We start from the raw sequence: 15,924 nt of genomic DNA on the forward strand, positions 1-15,924 counted from the left end.
TACCTTCAAGCCGATAGTATTGTTTGCAGTATTAAGATATTGTCAGCGGTGACTGAAAAAGCCTTGCCAAAGCATTTATGGCCTAACTAGATTATGTTTCGTGATATTATTGTGCACAGTGAATAGTTGAACAAGTTATATTTTACAAAGCAGTCAAAGTTTGATCAACCTCGACCATTTATTTTGAAAACCAATCAATTCTTTCAATTGTACAATGGTCGCACAAGTGCAATATTAGCTAATAATTGTTGTGATATAAAAAAAAAAAAAATACCTCGACAAAAATTAGTTTCAAAGTGCATTGAAAATAAATAGAAGTAAAAAAATGACGATCGTGAAATCATGTGTTTCTAAAAATTGGTTAACAATCGTAACTTTGGTCAGCATTTTAATAGGTGTGGCTATTGGATTGAGTTTAAAAAATTTCACCAGACAACCATGGTCAGAACGAGAAATTATGTATTTCCAATTTCCTGGAGAGTTATTTCTTAGAATGGTGAACTGTTTAATTTTACCATTAATTGTAACAAGCATTGTTAGTGCTAGTTGCAATTTGAGTAATTCAGGTAACTTTTATATTTATTTTATTTGCGAATGAAAATTTTTACCATCAATATTCATGGTTCATATTTCATGACCTAATAAAGATTACATACAAATTTCTGGTCAAGTCAATAAATACCTTTATATTATAGGAAGCATTGGAATCCATGCGCTTTACTACTATACAGTGACTACCACATTGGGAATAGTTCTAAGTCTGGTGCTTGTGCAAACTATACGGCCTGGTGAATGGCAAAACGATAAGAATGAAACATTTACAGAATCTACTAGGAACTTTGTCACAACAGATACTTTACTGGATCTACTTCGGTAAATAATCTAAAAATTTTGGTAAAAAAGCTATTTATATTATTCAGCTGAAATTTGTGTTTATTACTCCAACGACCGAGTTAATCACACCTGTATACAATTTTTAATCAATTCGATTTCAATGTATATATCGGTACAGTCACTTTACTGCATGTGATTTCATTTGCGAAAAATGTTGATTACATTCTGAGACTAGAACTTCACGTTATTGGCATAAAAGTAATAATTAATATTAATAACAATAACAATGTGGTGATTTTTATTTTTCAGAAATTTATTCCCGGACAATTTAATAAAAACATGTCTGGCACAAGTAAGAAGCTCTGTTTTGTTTTTCAGTTAATATCACACAATTAACAATAATTTCCATCAAAATTTGATTCAAACCAGATCTTTAAGATTTATCTCAGTTGCCCACAAAGATTTGAAATAGTCATTTATGGAACAAACTGGGATAAAAAAGATATAACGTCACGCTTGACGTCAGTATGAAGTAACTGGTTTACTCAAATATATCGTTACATCCCCGTCGAGATCTGTCCCACTTTTTTATTTATTTCAACGATTATTTTTCTTACATTACTTTCACACAGTATTCATGATTATCAAAACAGATAATGTTTTATGATATAGGACTAAAAAGGTATTTAAATTTGACAAAATCAAGGTCGGTCCACGGAGATGAAAAAATGAAGTTTATACATTATAGAATTCTATTAAATGAGCAAAAATATATGAGTTACACCATAATTATGTATTTCTTTTTACAGTATCGCACTGTTTTGAAAGAACCTGAGAATGATACAGCAGGTTCGTATTAATTTTCTAAATGCATATACAAAAATGGTATAAATCTAAGCAAAAACATGTATACACATGTGTTAAACAGTGCCTATTTCTGAGTGGGTTATTGAGAGTGAGTACACAGATGGAACCAACGTACTGGGATTAGTATCCTTCAGCTTGATACTTGGACTTGCTTTAGGAAAAATGGGGTCAAAGGGGAAACCAGTGCTAGATTTTTTTCAAACCCTTTCCGAGGTCTCAATGATTATTATGAATTGGATAGTAATGTAAGTTGTACAAAAAGTAAAATGTAAAAAAAATTCTGCTGGAGTTTCAAATTGAGGACGTATTTGAATGAGTGCGTACAATAAGTTTTTCAAATATATTTCAGGATAGCGCCAATCGCAGTGGTTTTCCTGATCCCAGGAAAAATTCTGGGCATAGAAGACTTTGAAGTAATGATTGCTCGATTGGGTATTTATGTTATGACAGTCTTTATCGGTCTAATTTTCCATGGCTTTGTTACTTTGCCACTGATCTATTTCGCGTGTACAAGAAAATCCCCATTCAAGATTATTTCAAAAATTGGACCAGCCGTTGTTACTGCATGTGGAACTTCATCGAGGTACTTTTAATTCTTCTGTTACGAACATAAAATATTGGATCAGCACATGTCACCTTCGCTTCACCTGTGGTGAACATGTTCATATAAATCGTGATCCAAGGTTCTGAAGCTCAGTTGTGATTTATTGTTCCAGTACTGCGACTGTGCCAACTACAATTCAATGCCTTGACAGAATAGGGATTAATCAAAAAGTGTCCAGATTTGTTGTCCCGATTGGCGCTACGATAAATATGGATGGAATTGCACTTTACGAAGCTCTTGGAGCTATCTTTATTATACAACTGAGAGGATTAAATTTTTCACTAGCCAGAATAATAGCAATCAGGTCCGGACTTTATTTCTAATTGCCTAATTACAACCATCTTATGATTTTCCAGTATTTTACTAATAAAAGCTTTCCACTTAGTGTAACGTGCACAATATCCTGCATTGGTGCAGCTGGTCTACCAAACGGCGGCTACGTAATGCTAGTGATGGTATTAAATTCAATCGGTGTTCCAGCTGAGGATGTGATGCTGATCATTGCTATCGATTGTCTAGTGTAATTGTCATTACAATAGTACCATTATCTGTTAGGAAAATTGTTTCTAGTCTACGCTAAAACTCACTCAGTTTAGGTTCTAGATCATCAAAATTCTCTATGAAATAAAATTGAAATATGAAATTTCAGAGATCGTTTCCGGACAGCTATCAATATTGTGGGAGATGCATTATGTGCAGGAATTATCTCACACTATGCAAAGGACACTGTGGATCATGTGGATCTAACGGATACAGCATCTACACTCTTAGGTTTTAAGGATGCAGACAAAAATACCAAAGATTAAAAATCATCACAAATAGCGTTATGAATTATCTCTCTAGTAGTTGGGAATAAATCGCTTGTTGAAATAGATGGGAAATTTTTAGATCTTTTGCAAATGTCAACTTGAAGCTAAAACTGGTAATCAGGGTGGCAGTCGTACCTATGCGTGTTTATGAGTGTTTCAGTTTTCAGTTATTTCTCGTGAGGTCGGAACGTTTGTTAATTGTTGACTATCGTTTTGCACTCAATTCTATCAATTTTCAGTGCACAAAGCTTTTCAGTTTTCTCCACCACAGACAACTTGTAGGAGGAGACCACAGATTGAATGGATTGAATGCAATAAGCTAATTCGTATCAGAGGACGCTGTCATTGCTGTTTACGGTCTTACACACAGGTCTTGCAACTCATGCAGAATTTCAATAGGAAGCAGCGACTCCACTATTGAAGAAAAATCCAGGTGGCGCTGCGATCGAGCGATACATAAACATAACCTACAACCTGCGTGTGACAGATGTATGTACTACATGTTGGTTTTATTTACATTTTCGATAATGTAATGTATCCGTCGATCGCAGCGATGCTAGCGGCTTGACACGTTTATTACGAGGCCCCTAATCCTCTTTGACGAGGCCCACGTCGAAACCCACAATTGCAAGACCTGTGTGTAAGAACGTATGGTTGCGGTTGTTGTTTGGAGTTGAATCGGCGATATTAAAAACGGGAGCTTGGGCTGCGTGGGTTCTGATGAGCACTCGCCGTCAATCGCCGTAGGCCCTGAACTATGCTCTCACGTAGATACTCCGTGTAGAAGATGTAGAAACTAGAATGGTGTAGAAACTGAACGGTGCACGTGCTTAGGTTTCAATTCGGCGTTTATTCTGATTTAGAAGTCTATTATTCTACATGTCATGCAGTGCAGGCTGCTGCAACCTAGGACATTGACCAGATGAAAACGCCAACAGTGTTTTTAAGTGGTACACTGACAGTGTCAACAAAAGATTGATGTTTAGACAGAGACAAGGAGATACATACACATAGGTATGTAATCTGTGATTGATTGATAGTAGTGATATAAACAGTAATTTAGGCTGTGACTTCCGAATAAATCTGTTTGTCACATCTGTTGACAGAATTATCTCCCTACATGTGGAATTTGCAAAACTAACCTATAATTTTGAGTTTACTTGCGACGCCGCAACGTAGGAACATTTTAATTGTGTCCAAAATAACTTAAAGGCTCATTGAGAAGCTTACACAATACTATTGATTTACCAAAATCAATTTCGTCGCCAAATTTTTCAATGAATGAATGAATAAGCCAATAATAAGTATATGCGATGGAGCCCGTTTCTTTGAAACGTCCAAAACCCGGTGACGGAGAGGAGGAGTTATTTCATATGCAAGAAGAATTTCTCAAGTCCAAACACGAGGCAGCAGCCAAAGTAATAAATCTTCGCCAACAGAATAAAGTACCCGTCATTCAGACACATGAAAATCCTGTTCGTAAGCAAGGCTCAGTCTTTGCAGAATGCAGACGAAACAGATATCAAGGTAAACAAAAGACGACATCGCAGTCAGACAGAGATATTTTAAACACTCAAGTTTCTGAAGCAGTAATTCGTGACAATGTTGTACAAAAGACTGTTGAATCGGTGTCAAGTACAACAACATTACCGTCTAACATACTTCTGGGAAATATCGTAGAAAAGAAGTACGATAGGATTTCTCAAACAGAATCTGGCGATACCTTGCCTTCGAACACATCTGCAATGGGTTTTCCGAAGGTTTTTGTTTCAGAGAAAACGGTACGTGTGGAGATGAAATCCTTTTACGCTGCACAGTATTATTTTGACAAATTTTATTCATTATTAATCAATACAATCATTATCTTCTTAACCGGACAATCAAGTTATCAAAAAAGTTGTTAAACAATTTTTTTTTACTGACAATTTTCCCACCCACAGGTACCAAACAGCAGAGAGAGTTTGTTCCAACAACAAATTATCAAGTCCATACAACCATCAAACACAGTAAATCCTTTGAATGCAGAATTACGAACTTTATCAAGTACAGATAATAGTGTATTAGTTGAAGGACCATGGTCAACAGAAATTCATACAGCCAACCTGCAAAGGCTTAATAATATGACAAAAGAAGAAATCATGAAATCAAAAATGAAATTGTACTCAACACTAGACCCTATGACAATAGAATACATAAAAAATAGAAAAAAGAGAAAATTACAAGACAAAGAAATTGTAGATAGTATGCAAGGAGAAATGGAAGTTATACCATCTAAATCAGAAACAGGAACTTCTTCTGGCCAGCAATATGAAACTGCAGGTAAATACCATGAAGAGGTTTTTTGTGAAGAAGATGATAGAAATATCCCAAAACCATCAGCAGAAATTATTCAACAAGTGGAAGAGAAGGGCTGGCTTCACATGGACACGATAGAATCAGAAAAGTTGAAATGGATGGAAGAAATGCCGGCAACATCAAATACTACCCAGCCAGAAGAACCGTACAATGCACGTTTTGACTTTAATGGTAAAAAAATGTTGTATACTTTGGTTTATTCATATACAAAAACCTTCAAAATTCCACTAGAAACATCAGTAATCGTGCCTTTTACAAAATCATTGCATAAAATATGATCATCTAAATAATAATCAAGTTTTTTCTTGTAATTCTGCTGCAGGGATGTTGCTTCCATTTACGGATGAAAATCTAACAGTGGACAAAGGTCTACATCACCATGGAGAAGAGCCTGAACGTCCAGGTTACTCTCTCCAAGAATTATTGCAGTTGAGTAGATCCTCAACACAACAACAACGTTGTATGGCTCTGAATACTTTGGGAAATATCATGGAAAAGAGCCGTAAGGGATGGTATGACCAGGCTCTACAACCTCCACCATTACCTACACTGAACGAGAGGAATATCTTTCTGCTTTTAAGATTTTCGTTGGATGATTCTTCCGTTGCTATTGTCACAGCAACTTTGCAAGCACTTAGGTCGTTCTTGTTCAGTGAGGCAGATGAAATATGCTTAGACAGATTAATGGGTCTTGGAGATTACAAAGAGCCTTGTCTTGCTGTACCGCCAACTGACGTAAAAAATATAAGTAATTTGCAAGATCACGAGTTAGCCCAGCTTGACACAGTTGCTGCAGCACTTAGATCAGACATCATTCTCAGGATCAGGTAATGGTACAACATATTTTAAACATTTGCCGAATCTTATCATCATTCCTGTCTTCATGCATGTAAAACTGAGATGATTAAAATGATAGAATTTCGTTCATTTTCAACGCCATTTAACCGTGTCCAGATAATAAATATATATATTGAACTAAAAGTAGTTCACGAATGAAGAGAATGAATATGCTGAGGATGCATGCTAAGTATAGAAACTGAGCAGTTTGTTTTTCTTTTCTTTTCAGATATATTCTAAGTGAAATGCGACCACCACCACCTGGAGTTACAGCAGCCTTAGAAATTTTAGCTCGATTAGCAAGGTATTCTCATGAAGCTGCTGTAAGCATTGCTAGTACCCCACAACTACTGGCTACTATCACACAGCATTTTATCCCACTGACGACTGATCGTTTAGGTATTTATTTAAATTGAACCATCATTGTAAAAATTGATTTTTGACATTCGTGTCCCATTCTTCTGCAGTTTCAGAGGATGCAGTGAATGATGTGTATGGAGTTCCCGTATTAGCTGCTATTCGTCTTTGCCGAATTCTTGTTTGTTACGGAGGAAGATTGGTCGCAGAAAACCTGTACTTCTACAAGGTTTTAAATTCCCTACTGTCATATATTACAGGTCACTCTGGGTAAGATATATGACATTCAAAACCATTTGATGACTGCAAAAAGTGTAATCTAAACTGTAAATTATGCATTTTCAGAAAGCATAGCATTAACTTGTGCATCGAAAGTCTTCGACTCTGGAAAATGTTGTTACTCCGTGGTGTGGGATTGGAAAGCGTTGGTGGTGCTCAATTCACAATATTATCCCAATTGCAAAATTTACTCAGCAACCACGATATTGGATCGGCATCTGAATTGGCATGTGAACATGCAGCTGCACTGATAACTGTTGCTGGATTCGAACCTTCTTTAAGATCGCACCTTTCGACACTGCTCTCTAAATGGAGTACGCAATTGGCAACTGTTACATCACCTACAGTAAATTTCTTTAAAAAATTGTTATACTAATTGGAATTTGATTCTCGATTCAAGACTTATTGAATTATAATTCTCCTATCATACAATTTTAGTGGACTAGCACAAAACTTGTCGCAATCACACTAATGTCAGCAGGTGATATTGCCCTCATGAAACCATTGCTGATTTCTCAAGGATCCAATATCTTCTCTACACTGTGGTAACTATAACAAGCAGTTATCTTACCCCTTATCAAAATCTTCGAAAACTGTAATATGCTGTCCAAAGTACAATATGTAATTAAATTATATTCAGTTCCAGCTCAAACCTACTTAGCGGCCTTGTGCAAATTACGGAACGTGATCCATCGTCTCTCCCTAATCTTGGAGTCCTAGGGCACGAAGGTCAGCTGTTGCCAGCAGTCTCGTACAATAGTTGCATACCTTTTTTGGCAATGGTACTCAGCGTACTTTCAAAATCACTCTGTAAGGCTGAAATTCAAACAATTCTAAATCAACCGCAGTTCAAGAAATATATAAATAAACTTGAATCAATCGATTGGAGTTTAGAACGGTCATGGTATACGCGAATGGAATTATCCTTAGTAACTGAAATCGTTCGCTGTGGAACCTTGTTAGGAGATGAATTGAATTCGGAAATGAGAGAAAGTATTTGGAAACTATCGATAAAATTGATATCAGCTTTACCTGAGGACGCTCCATTATACGCGAGAGAAATGGTGCGGACTGCTTTGTCCAGAGAGAAATTGCAAGTAGCTTTACTTGTTAACGATCTGGATAAGTTGAAGTTTACTCAGACCGTTATAGAAGTTAATCTAGATCTTCCTGAAAATTTGGTTCGCCTCTATGAATATTTTATTAAGTGTAATGGTTCCTGGGATCAACCAGCTTTGCCAAAAGACTGGCTGTACTTACCACTAGTGGATTTATATGCAAAATGTCGAAATTATTATGACTATCGCGGCTACAAACATGTCGCATATCATTGTAGCGCAGATGATGGTAGACTTATTGCAATAATATTGAGTCTAGAATTAACTTTACCCGAATTAGTTAAACACTTATCACCTAGTGTGCGATACAGTAGATTATTACTTGCGTATTTATGTGACACTTTGTTTTTGGATCAAAATGTTTCACCGTTGTTGACAAGGACTATATCATGCCTTGTAAAAAGGTATTATAAAGAGTTAAATTTCAATACCGAAGTTCCAGGACTGAGTTCTTTCACAGATATGTTTACCACTTTGTGCGAACATTTTTCTGCAACATCCTATGGAAACGAAGGATTTGGAATGACTTTATTGATACCATTGGCACAGCGGCATGATGTACATTACAGAAAATTATTGTGGTCTGAACATGCCGGAGCTTTACGCTCACTTAGAACGCCATTAGAAATGTTAGCAATGCCCTTACAAGAATATTTATATCCAGTCGAAGAAGATGCTTCGCTGATCGAATGTTACTTAACAGCACTGGCTAAGGGCGTAGTGCGTAGAGAATGGTGCCCAGTTATGTACACTGTTGCATTACACCACACTGCAATGAATTTAAAAGAAGATAACAGTAAAATATCTATAAAATTGAAACCAAGAGTTGAAAAACTTGGAAACATCGACTTGAAAAAAGAACTGCTAAATTATGTCCCACCCGAATTTTAAATCAAGAAAGTTTACTTCAGTATAAATTTCAAACGGTACTATGTACGTAAACGTAATAAACGTGACACGGATGAAATAATTTTTGATATTAATTTGGGGTCATCCCATCCAAAATGTTACAAATTTTTATTTTGCTGTTTTTGATAAGATTAAATACGTTTGACAACGCATTTACTGAGATTATAGTGTAATAAAATATCACATATGTTATACTCTTCGATAGTCTCTTGGCTCCGTTGCACCCCTGTTACCCAATTTCTCGAACTCAAGATGAAAATACAAGAAACAAGTACTGGATTTTGTGTTATACAGTATTATTATTATTATTATTTTCAACGTACATTATATTCTCCATTTGTTGTATAATATGTAAATGTAAAATGCGTTAGTTTAAATAGACAATAATGATCATACAAATTTGAGTAACAATAGTAAGCGTAGAGGCACTAGTTGGTCGTTGTTCATTGACTATACTGATCCTATGCAAGTACACATTACTGATCCTCGAAATTACAGTGTGAAAAAATTCTTTCTGTTATTTAGTGGTTGTATAAGATATGTTCAGTATACGCGAAGAAGTTTTCTTCCCCTCTAGTAATAATCGCTGTGTGCAGGCTATCATAATTATTTATTCCACATCTAGATCAACGGTCATTATGTTAGGTATCAATTTCATCTGATCCATACAATTTTCATCACTTCTTTCCAGAAACCCCTTACAGTTTTGTACAAAGCTGAGTGCCAATGTGTCATCGTCGCGCTGCATTATATTAATTATACAAATTTAGTTTGGTTCCAAGAATTAATTCGAAGTAATTTTTAAAGCACGTTGGTTCCGATTAAAAACATGCATAAATAAATATTTACTCCTGCTTTGCTTAATGTATCAGACTGCATCTAGCAGGTGCTGTTTCCAAGCGTTTATTCGCAACACATACGTGTAATGTCTGTTTGCTAAGTTCAATATGATCGAGTCTGAACGCGTGCTATTTTTCAGTAATGAGACAAACTTGTATTACACTTTTAGTGCAGCACCGCATTGGTTGAAACTTGAAAGCATAAAACTTCACTCAACGAAGAAATGTTTGTCTAAGATCTATGATTTATCGAATATATATCTATTCCAGCTTCAAATTTTTGCGCCAATATATATATATATATATATATATATTTATATACATGTATAGAGTATGTACGTGAGGTCATTTTTACACCGACTCATGTATATATTGCGTTACGGTATTATTTCGCTTCTTAGAATTAGTCTTTTGAGATTGTGTATGTTGAAAATAATGAGTGAGAAGTAAACGGTACAGTATATTCAATGTCGAGGTCAATTTGTCGGCATATCTTGAGTAACATTTTCATTGTAGTTAGTAGTTAACTTGGCAAATCCTTAGGGGAATTCCTCTCTCTCCCATTTATTTCTTGCTAACTAAAAAATAAGAATTCATTCGATTTTCATGTGGCTTATTATCAGAATGGCTTACATCAGAGACCATTCATATATTACGTCACGCTTTTACGGCTCACGGTTGTTTTTCCAACGTTTTGATGATCTACGCTTAATGGTACAAAATAGATGAGTTGCATGTTTTCTCGTTACAAGTCTGAAAGTTACAAAGCAAATTTAAGAGCACTCTAAGTATTGATCTTCCTGTTACAAGTGAATGACTCTAAATGAATTATCGAAAGTGAAAAGGTAGGTGTGTTTTTCGATTCTTTGACGCAGAAGTAATTCTTTTACAGATTTGAATATTCGGTGCGAATTTGACTACCCAGCTACGAAAAAGGTGTCCAAAATATGTGACATAGCAAATCATCGAACTACTGACAGAAAATCAATCTCACCGGCATTGACACGCTTCCAATTTCATCTGGGCTATACAATCAGTTTTAGCACTTATCCAGCAGTTTTTTCAGCAAAACGAAATTGAAACTAAAACAGTTGAGTAACAATTTATGCTACAACGGTAGGTGAAAATAATTGAAATAACGTGATGTAATGTATAAATGCCTCATTTGTACATATACACGATATACGTGTAAAGTATTGTAATAATTATATATATTTCATCTGTACGATTTACCTAATTTATAAATAGAGCACAGCCCGCAATCGTATATGAGCAATTAAATCGCGAGTTTAAGGTAATAATTTAGCGGACAATACATAATTGCGTGAAATCCATTTTTCCCCAGAATGCTAAGAATCGATGCCCAATTTTCTGTAGGTCTCCCTGTCAACCGTTACCAATCTTCCTTCAACGCTGGAGCAATCCAATTCTATGCAATGAAGACGTGAGCCCCACTCGCAATGGCTCTGATCATCAGCTCGGTAGTATTTTATCTGCAAGCATGTCGTCAGGTAACCGGATCCTAATACTCTCATTGCAATTTGCAGTTCCTCACGGTGTCCTCTGTTGCTGGCGACGATCCCTTCGGTATTGTGATAAGCGCTGTAAGCGCACGCTGTGCCATCTCTCGCTCTTTCCACCGCTTCGATTTGCTTTCCACCGATCGTCAGTGTTCTGAAATTTTTTTAACATGTTATTTTCTTCTGTTCCCACCTAATATTCGCTCACGAGAAAGTTTTAATGACAAAGTTTCATCAAAACTGTGCGGATTAAAAGGCCTAATTAAAGTTATAAAATCTAAGCCGTAAGAAAATTGTTCACTCGTTGTATATTGTTTGAACTAATTGATGAAAGAACTATAAAATTCTTTGCAACAAACTGTTTACAGAATGTTGCGTATACACGTGTAATGCGTACCTCAATATATTTACGAAAAGTGTAATTTGAGCCTGAGTAAACAAATACTGATTGAAAGGCTGATTGGATACGCGCAGCCATCGTTTCGTTTTATTATAGTTTTCGCGCTCGTATGGCTAAGGCGCGTATACAATATGGAGGGTAAAATTGCGCGATTCGAGGACAGCCTATTTAAGGGGGTGCCTTGGTCGATTTCGACGTTGACGTGTATATCACAAAATATCAAAGTCCACGTATCTCGTCCGAGAAAAAAGGCTCAACAGTCCCAATCTATACACAATTTTAAACAAATTTGCATTTTCATTCGACGCAGAAATAAACAAATGGCACGTACGAATTCTACAAAATCGTAATAGTGAATTCGTAGAATTTCCACCATTTCTCTATTTCTGCGTCAAATGAATATGTATTTAAGTATTTTTATTCAAAATTACGCATAGAATGGAGCTGTTAAGCCCTTTTCCGCTGTTGGGATACGTGGACTTCGATATTCAGAAATATATATGTCAACGTCGAAATCGACCAGGACACCCCCTGAAAAGGAAACTTGGGCGTCTTGCGTGGAAAATCTTACGAGCGAATGTTGTTTCCTTTCCTAAAACTGGGATGTGAGAGAGGTGATCTGCAAAGGTACGTAAATTTCACACAAATCATATCGAAACCAAACTGAAAACTTGGCTATTTTTCTCATGCTCGAATATTTTATACTACTTAATTACTTTCAGCAGACGATATTCGCTCTATTTGATAATAAATTTTCTGGTGAAAGTTCAGAGTGTATACTGTACTTCTATACACCTGTAATATTATTGATCTCTAACTCCGGCCGAAAATGGACAGGATACATTATGGTTGCAGTATTTTACTGCTGAGACGAGGGAATGGTAGCCCGCGGAGCTGATCCCATAGGAGAAGGGTTTTCCATAAATGGATAAAAATGTGCTGACGAAATATTTGTGCAAATCCTCCAAGCCTGTGGGATGGTACAAGCAGGCGTATCATTGAATAACTGTAAGGTTGAAAATTTTTATGGTATATAATGGACGATCGCATTCTAAATAACTAAGGTATACTTATCTATAATTATAACTTTTATAACCGCAACTATACGTATGTGTGTAAATGTTGATACCATTGGTTTTATTTGTTATCCGAGAATAGCTCACATCCTGTCATTCAACATATCAGGTCGACTTACTGTTAGCTTGCAGTGCTTTATTTAGACTTTGTTTTTTAAACAAGATCACAATAGAACCAGTGGTACCCGTATTATTGTGCGTTTGGTTACGAAATTCTACATTTTTTTTATATCCATTTTAAAAAGCTGGAACCACGTCAAAAATGTAGCGTATTATATAGTAAAAATGTAGGGTATTATTTAGTCATAGTCAAACTACGATGATTGAAATCTAATCTAACGCCAATCGAACTCGCTTAATTGTAAAACATCACAATGAGCTGTTCATTAACAAAATGATGGGGTATGCCATGAATAAATTTATCGATGAGCTTTATAGCAAATCTGTTTGCTAGGATTAGCAGGTGGTTTCCACACGGATGTTTTGTCAAGTTTGTTGTTCAATCCATATGTCGTTTGCTGTTTCGTATACTATTGCGTACATATAATGTCACGTATAGCTTCGTGCTATGCGCGTCATTCCATTATCAAACAAAATCCTGCCTTACAATCTTATTACACGTATATTATGTATATTTATATTATGCAAACTGAGTTTTATTGGATAAAATGATATTACGGATGAGATTATTAACAAATTCTGTACAAGGAAATTGTAAATTCGATTGGGTATAAGTATTTGAGTGCAAATTACCCGAAAATCGATCAACCCGCCATCAACTTCTGAACTTTTCTAGCAATCAGCTGCAAATACAACTCCCGGATCGTTATACCGGTATAGATTAAGGTTGGAATTGGGACAGCGTAATGCAAACATTAAAGTAAAACGGTACATGTACACAACACGAACTGTGCTTCATTGTCATCGATTGATTGAGAACTCCAGAAACGCCTTCCGCTCGCCGGAAGACCAACAGATGCATTAAGGAAATACGGTATTTGAGTCTAATAAGGCCTCGAAATCATTTCGCATTTCTATAATTCAGCATTTTACCATTTGCAAATATGTTACCGGTACCAGTAGCGTACGTGTACAGCGACAGAAATAAGAAACGCAAGGAGAAAAGGAGAATCGACCAACACAGTAGTTGTGGAGACTCTGATCAGACGCAGTAGTAATGGTTACTATGTCAGACAGAGTAGTTACGGTCCGTATACAGTCGGCCTCTTACGCGATGTCGAAGATTGACCCGAGTCTCCCATCAGGCCACACTGTGTAGAAACGAAAACTATATGTATATACGAAACTAGTAACAGAATAGAGAATAGAAAAGAACCACGGTTATCGATTTTCTACAGGCAATCTATTATGTAGTTAGTAATCGCCTGCAGAACCGTAGAAACCGTCACTTTAGAATGCGGTGATAAGCTTTTCACTTTTTTTTTTTTTTTTCTATGTTACAACGTTGAGTAGAGGTTTCATATTTTTTAATCATCTTGTTGCGTAACGAAAAACTACTATTATATCGCTACTGGGGGTAGAGTGAAAAATCCGAGAATTAATCTGCTGGCCTCTGGAAACACAGTCTTGTATATCTCTCGCTGCGGAGTCGTGCGGAAAAGCTTTAAAAAAATAAACCACGTGTCAACCGGCGGCGACGGGTATCTCTTTCCCTTGAACATAGACCATCACCCGGTAAACAGTGGCTGCATACAGCTGCTGGTGAAGCCTAATTTTAAGTCGATTGTCGCCCATGCCACCGGAGCGTGCTCGTAGCCTGTATACAATGTATAACGTGTATACAAATCGTAAGTACAAGGAAAAATAATGTAAACTGTACGGCAATCAATTATACGGAATCGACTGCGGTGAAAATAAATCTCAGCTAGTCTGACGTAGGTATAAATAATTGCTAACTGGACCGTTTTACACCCAGCGACGCTCGCCGAGCGAGTTATTATTATATGAAACCATAAATTTATGCAGCTTATGCAATTTATGCGCTTTACGTCGCATGCAGAGGGAAGATCCTCTCGAAGCGGTGAACCATAGGAAATGGCCGTGTACAATAATAGTTTGAGAATGACGCTGTTACCCACTGCAATAGTTGCGGTGGCTTGAAACTGATGTCTAGCCTGTAGGTCGCCTCACAGCTCAGCTTGACGGTTTTCAACTGGCGGAATCTCGCTGATGTCTCCATTTTGCAAAACACTGGACCGGCGCCGGGTTCTCTTCTTATTGACAATGTCACCCGAAAATGTCCACCACCCCCCATCTGGCCCCATTTCAGCACTTCGTCAGCCCTCGATTGTTACACATGCACCCTACGCCGCGGACGTCGCGACGCTTACTGAGTGACCCGTGGTGTAGTTTCTCTAGTCGGGTGCGAACCTCGATCCTGCTGACTCTCTCATTGGTGCCAAGGCCCACGACGCTCCGGTTACTTACGACGAACGTGGACGAACTCCACGCAACTCATCGTCGACCTTGAAAGCCTTTGGAGCGGCATGTATACGATAATTTTCACCCTTGGGGTGAAAATTTCAATTTATATTTTTGGATAAAAAATCACTTGGCAGATTTACCGCAGTCTTTCCAACAGTCGTCATTGTGAAGAAATCATGATCTTATTCGATAGACGTATAAGCTTGCTGAGATAATTAGTCAGTACATTGTCGAAAACTTTTTAGATTTATCTAAAAATATTGAAAGAAAAACTAGATAATAAAATGATCCAATAATGCCGGATCGTTTACTTTTCCAAGTGGCGCCTGATCGCACAATATACGTACCAAATTTCGACGGTATTTCTTCATACCTGCAAAGGCGCCGATGATCTATTGTGGTAATGTGGAAAATTCTTTCTTGGGAGTTGATATTATCACTTGATACCTATGAAATTCCTTCCAAGGTTTGAGTATATAACATACGGACGTGTTTTGAACAATGATGTTACGTAAAGACGTGATTCCACTGCCTTATTAGTTTTGCGTCCTCGCTTCCCACGTCGTATGAAAACCCTCTGAAGCATGAAATTCTGAAAATAAACCTCACTGTTTACCAATTTTCTTCGCAATAACCGTAATTTGTTGGTGCGGGAAAGGGAGCTGAACTACACGT

General features: G+C 36.9%; 3 protein-coding genes across 4 annotated transcripts; 2 read left to right on the forward strand and 1 right to left on the reverse strand.

Moving 5' to 3' along the window:
- Nucleotides 1-301: 301 nt before the first annotated feature.
- On the forward strand, nt 302-3,127 carry LOC124409220 (excitatory amino acid transporter 3-like). Its single transcript, XM_046886713.1, has 9 exons — nt 302-566; nt 696-873; nt 1,144-1,186; nt 1,644-1,683; nt 1,763-1,946; nt 2,051-2,284; nt 2,418-2,609; nt 2,691-2,825; nt 2,955-3,127. The coding sequence occupies exons 1-9, from the start codon at nt 326-328 to the stop codon at nt 3,109-3,111; spliced, it is 1,404 nt and encodes a 467-aa protein (XP_046742669.1). The 5' UTR covers nt 302-325; the 3' UTR covers nt 3,112-3,127.
- Nucleotides 3,128-4,359: 1,232 nt separating this feature from the next.
- LOC124409216 (RNA polymerase II-associated protein 1) lies at nt 4,360-9,461 on the forward strand. The gene is made up of 8 exons (XM_046886710.1): nt 4,360-4,895; nt 5,055-5,640; nt 5,792-6,296; nt 6,536-6,705; nt 6,774-6,933; nt 7,009-7,288; nt 7,381-7,487; nt 7,583-9,461. The coding sequence occupies exons 1-8, from the start codon at nt 4,428-4,430 to the stop codon at nt 8,949-8,951; spliced, it is 3,645 nt and encodes a 1,214-aa protein (XP_046742666.1). The 5' UTR covers nt 4,360-4,427; the 3' UTR covers nt 8,952-9,461.
- Nucleotides 9,462-10,162: 701 nt separating this feature from the next.
- LOC124409227 (CB1 cannabinoid receptor-interacting protein 1-like) lies at nt 10,163-15,174 on the reverse strand. Of its 2 annotated transcripts, none has more exons than XM_046886723.1 (3): nt 14,904-15,174; nt 11,206-11,482; nt 10,163-10,386 (listed from the first exon to the last, which is right to left on the reverse strand). In XM_046886723.1, exons 1-3 carry the CDS (start codon nt 15,077-15,079, stop codon nt 10,348-10,350), a joined length of 492 nt encoding a protein of 163 aa, XP_046742679.1. In that variant the 5' UTR covers nt 15,080-15,174; the 3' UTR covers nt 10,163-10,347. The 2 variants fall into 2 exon arrangements, with proteins under 2 accessions (XP_046742679.1, XP_046742678.1); XM_046886722.1 differs by having other exon boundaries at nt 11,042-11,482; nt 14,904-15,171.
- Nucleotides 15,175-15,924: the final 750 nt, after the last annotated feature.

This window comes from Diprion similis, chromosome 8 (genome assembly GCF_021155765.1).
Source record: "Diprion similis isolate iyDipSimi1 chromosome 8, iyDipSimi1.1, whole genome shotgun sequence".
Classification (NCBI taxonomy): domain Eukaryota; kingdom Metazoa; phylum Arthropoda; class Insecta; order Hymenoptera; family Diprionidae; genus Diprion; species Diprion similis.

Bases quoted from the DNA above. Each gene is read 5' to 3' on its own strand.
- LOC124409220 (XM_046886713.1), top strand. From the start codon at position 326: ATGACGATCGTGAAATCATGTGTTTCTAAAAATTGGTTAACAATCGTA. The intron at 1,187-1,643 runs GTAAGAAGCTCT...TTCTTTTTACAG, and splicing joins TAAAAACATGTCTGGCACAA to TATCGCACTGTTTTGAAAGA. The intron at 2,826-2,954 runs GTAATTGTCATT...ATGAAATTTCAG, and splicing joins ATTGCTATCGATTGTCTAGT to AGATCGTTTCCGGACAGCTA.
- LOC124409216 (XM_046886710.1), top strand. From the start codon at position 4,428: ATGGAGCCCGTTTCTTTGAAACGTCCAAAACCCGGTGACGGAGAGGAG. The intron at 6,297-6,535 runs GTAATGGTACAA...TTTTCTTTTCAG, and splicing joins GACATCATTCTCAGGATCAG to ATATATTCTAAGTGAAATGC. The intron at 7,488-7,582 runs GTAACTATAACA...AATTATATTCAG, and splicing joins AATATCTTCTCTACACTGTG to TTCCAGCTCAAACCTACTTA.
- LOC124409227 (XM_046886722.1), bottom strand. From the start codon at position 15,079: ATGGGGGGTGGTGGACATTTTCGGGTGACATTGTCAATAAGAAGAGAA. The intron at 11,483-14,903 runs GTGGGTAACAGC...AAAAAATTTCAG, and splicing joins AAGCCACCGCAACTATTGCA to AACACTGACGATCGGTGGAA.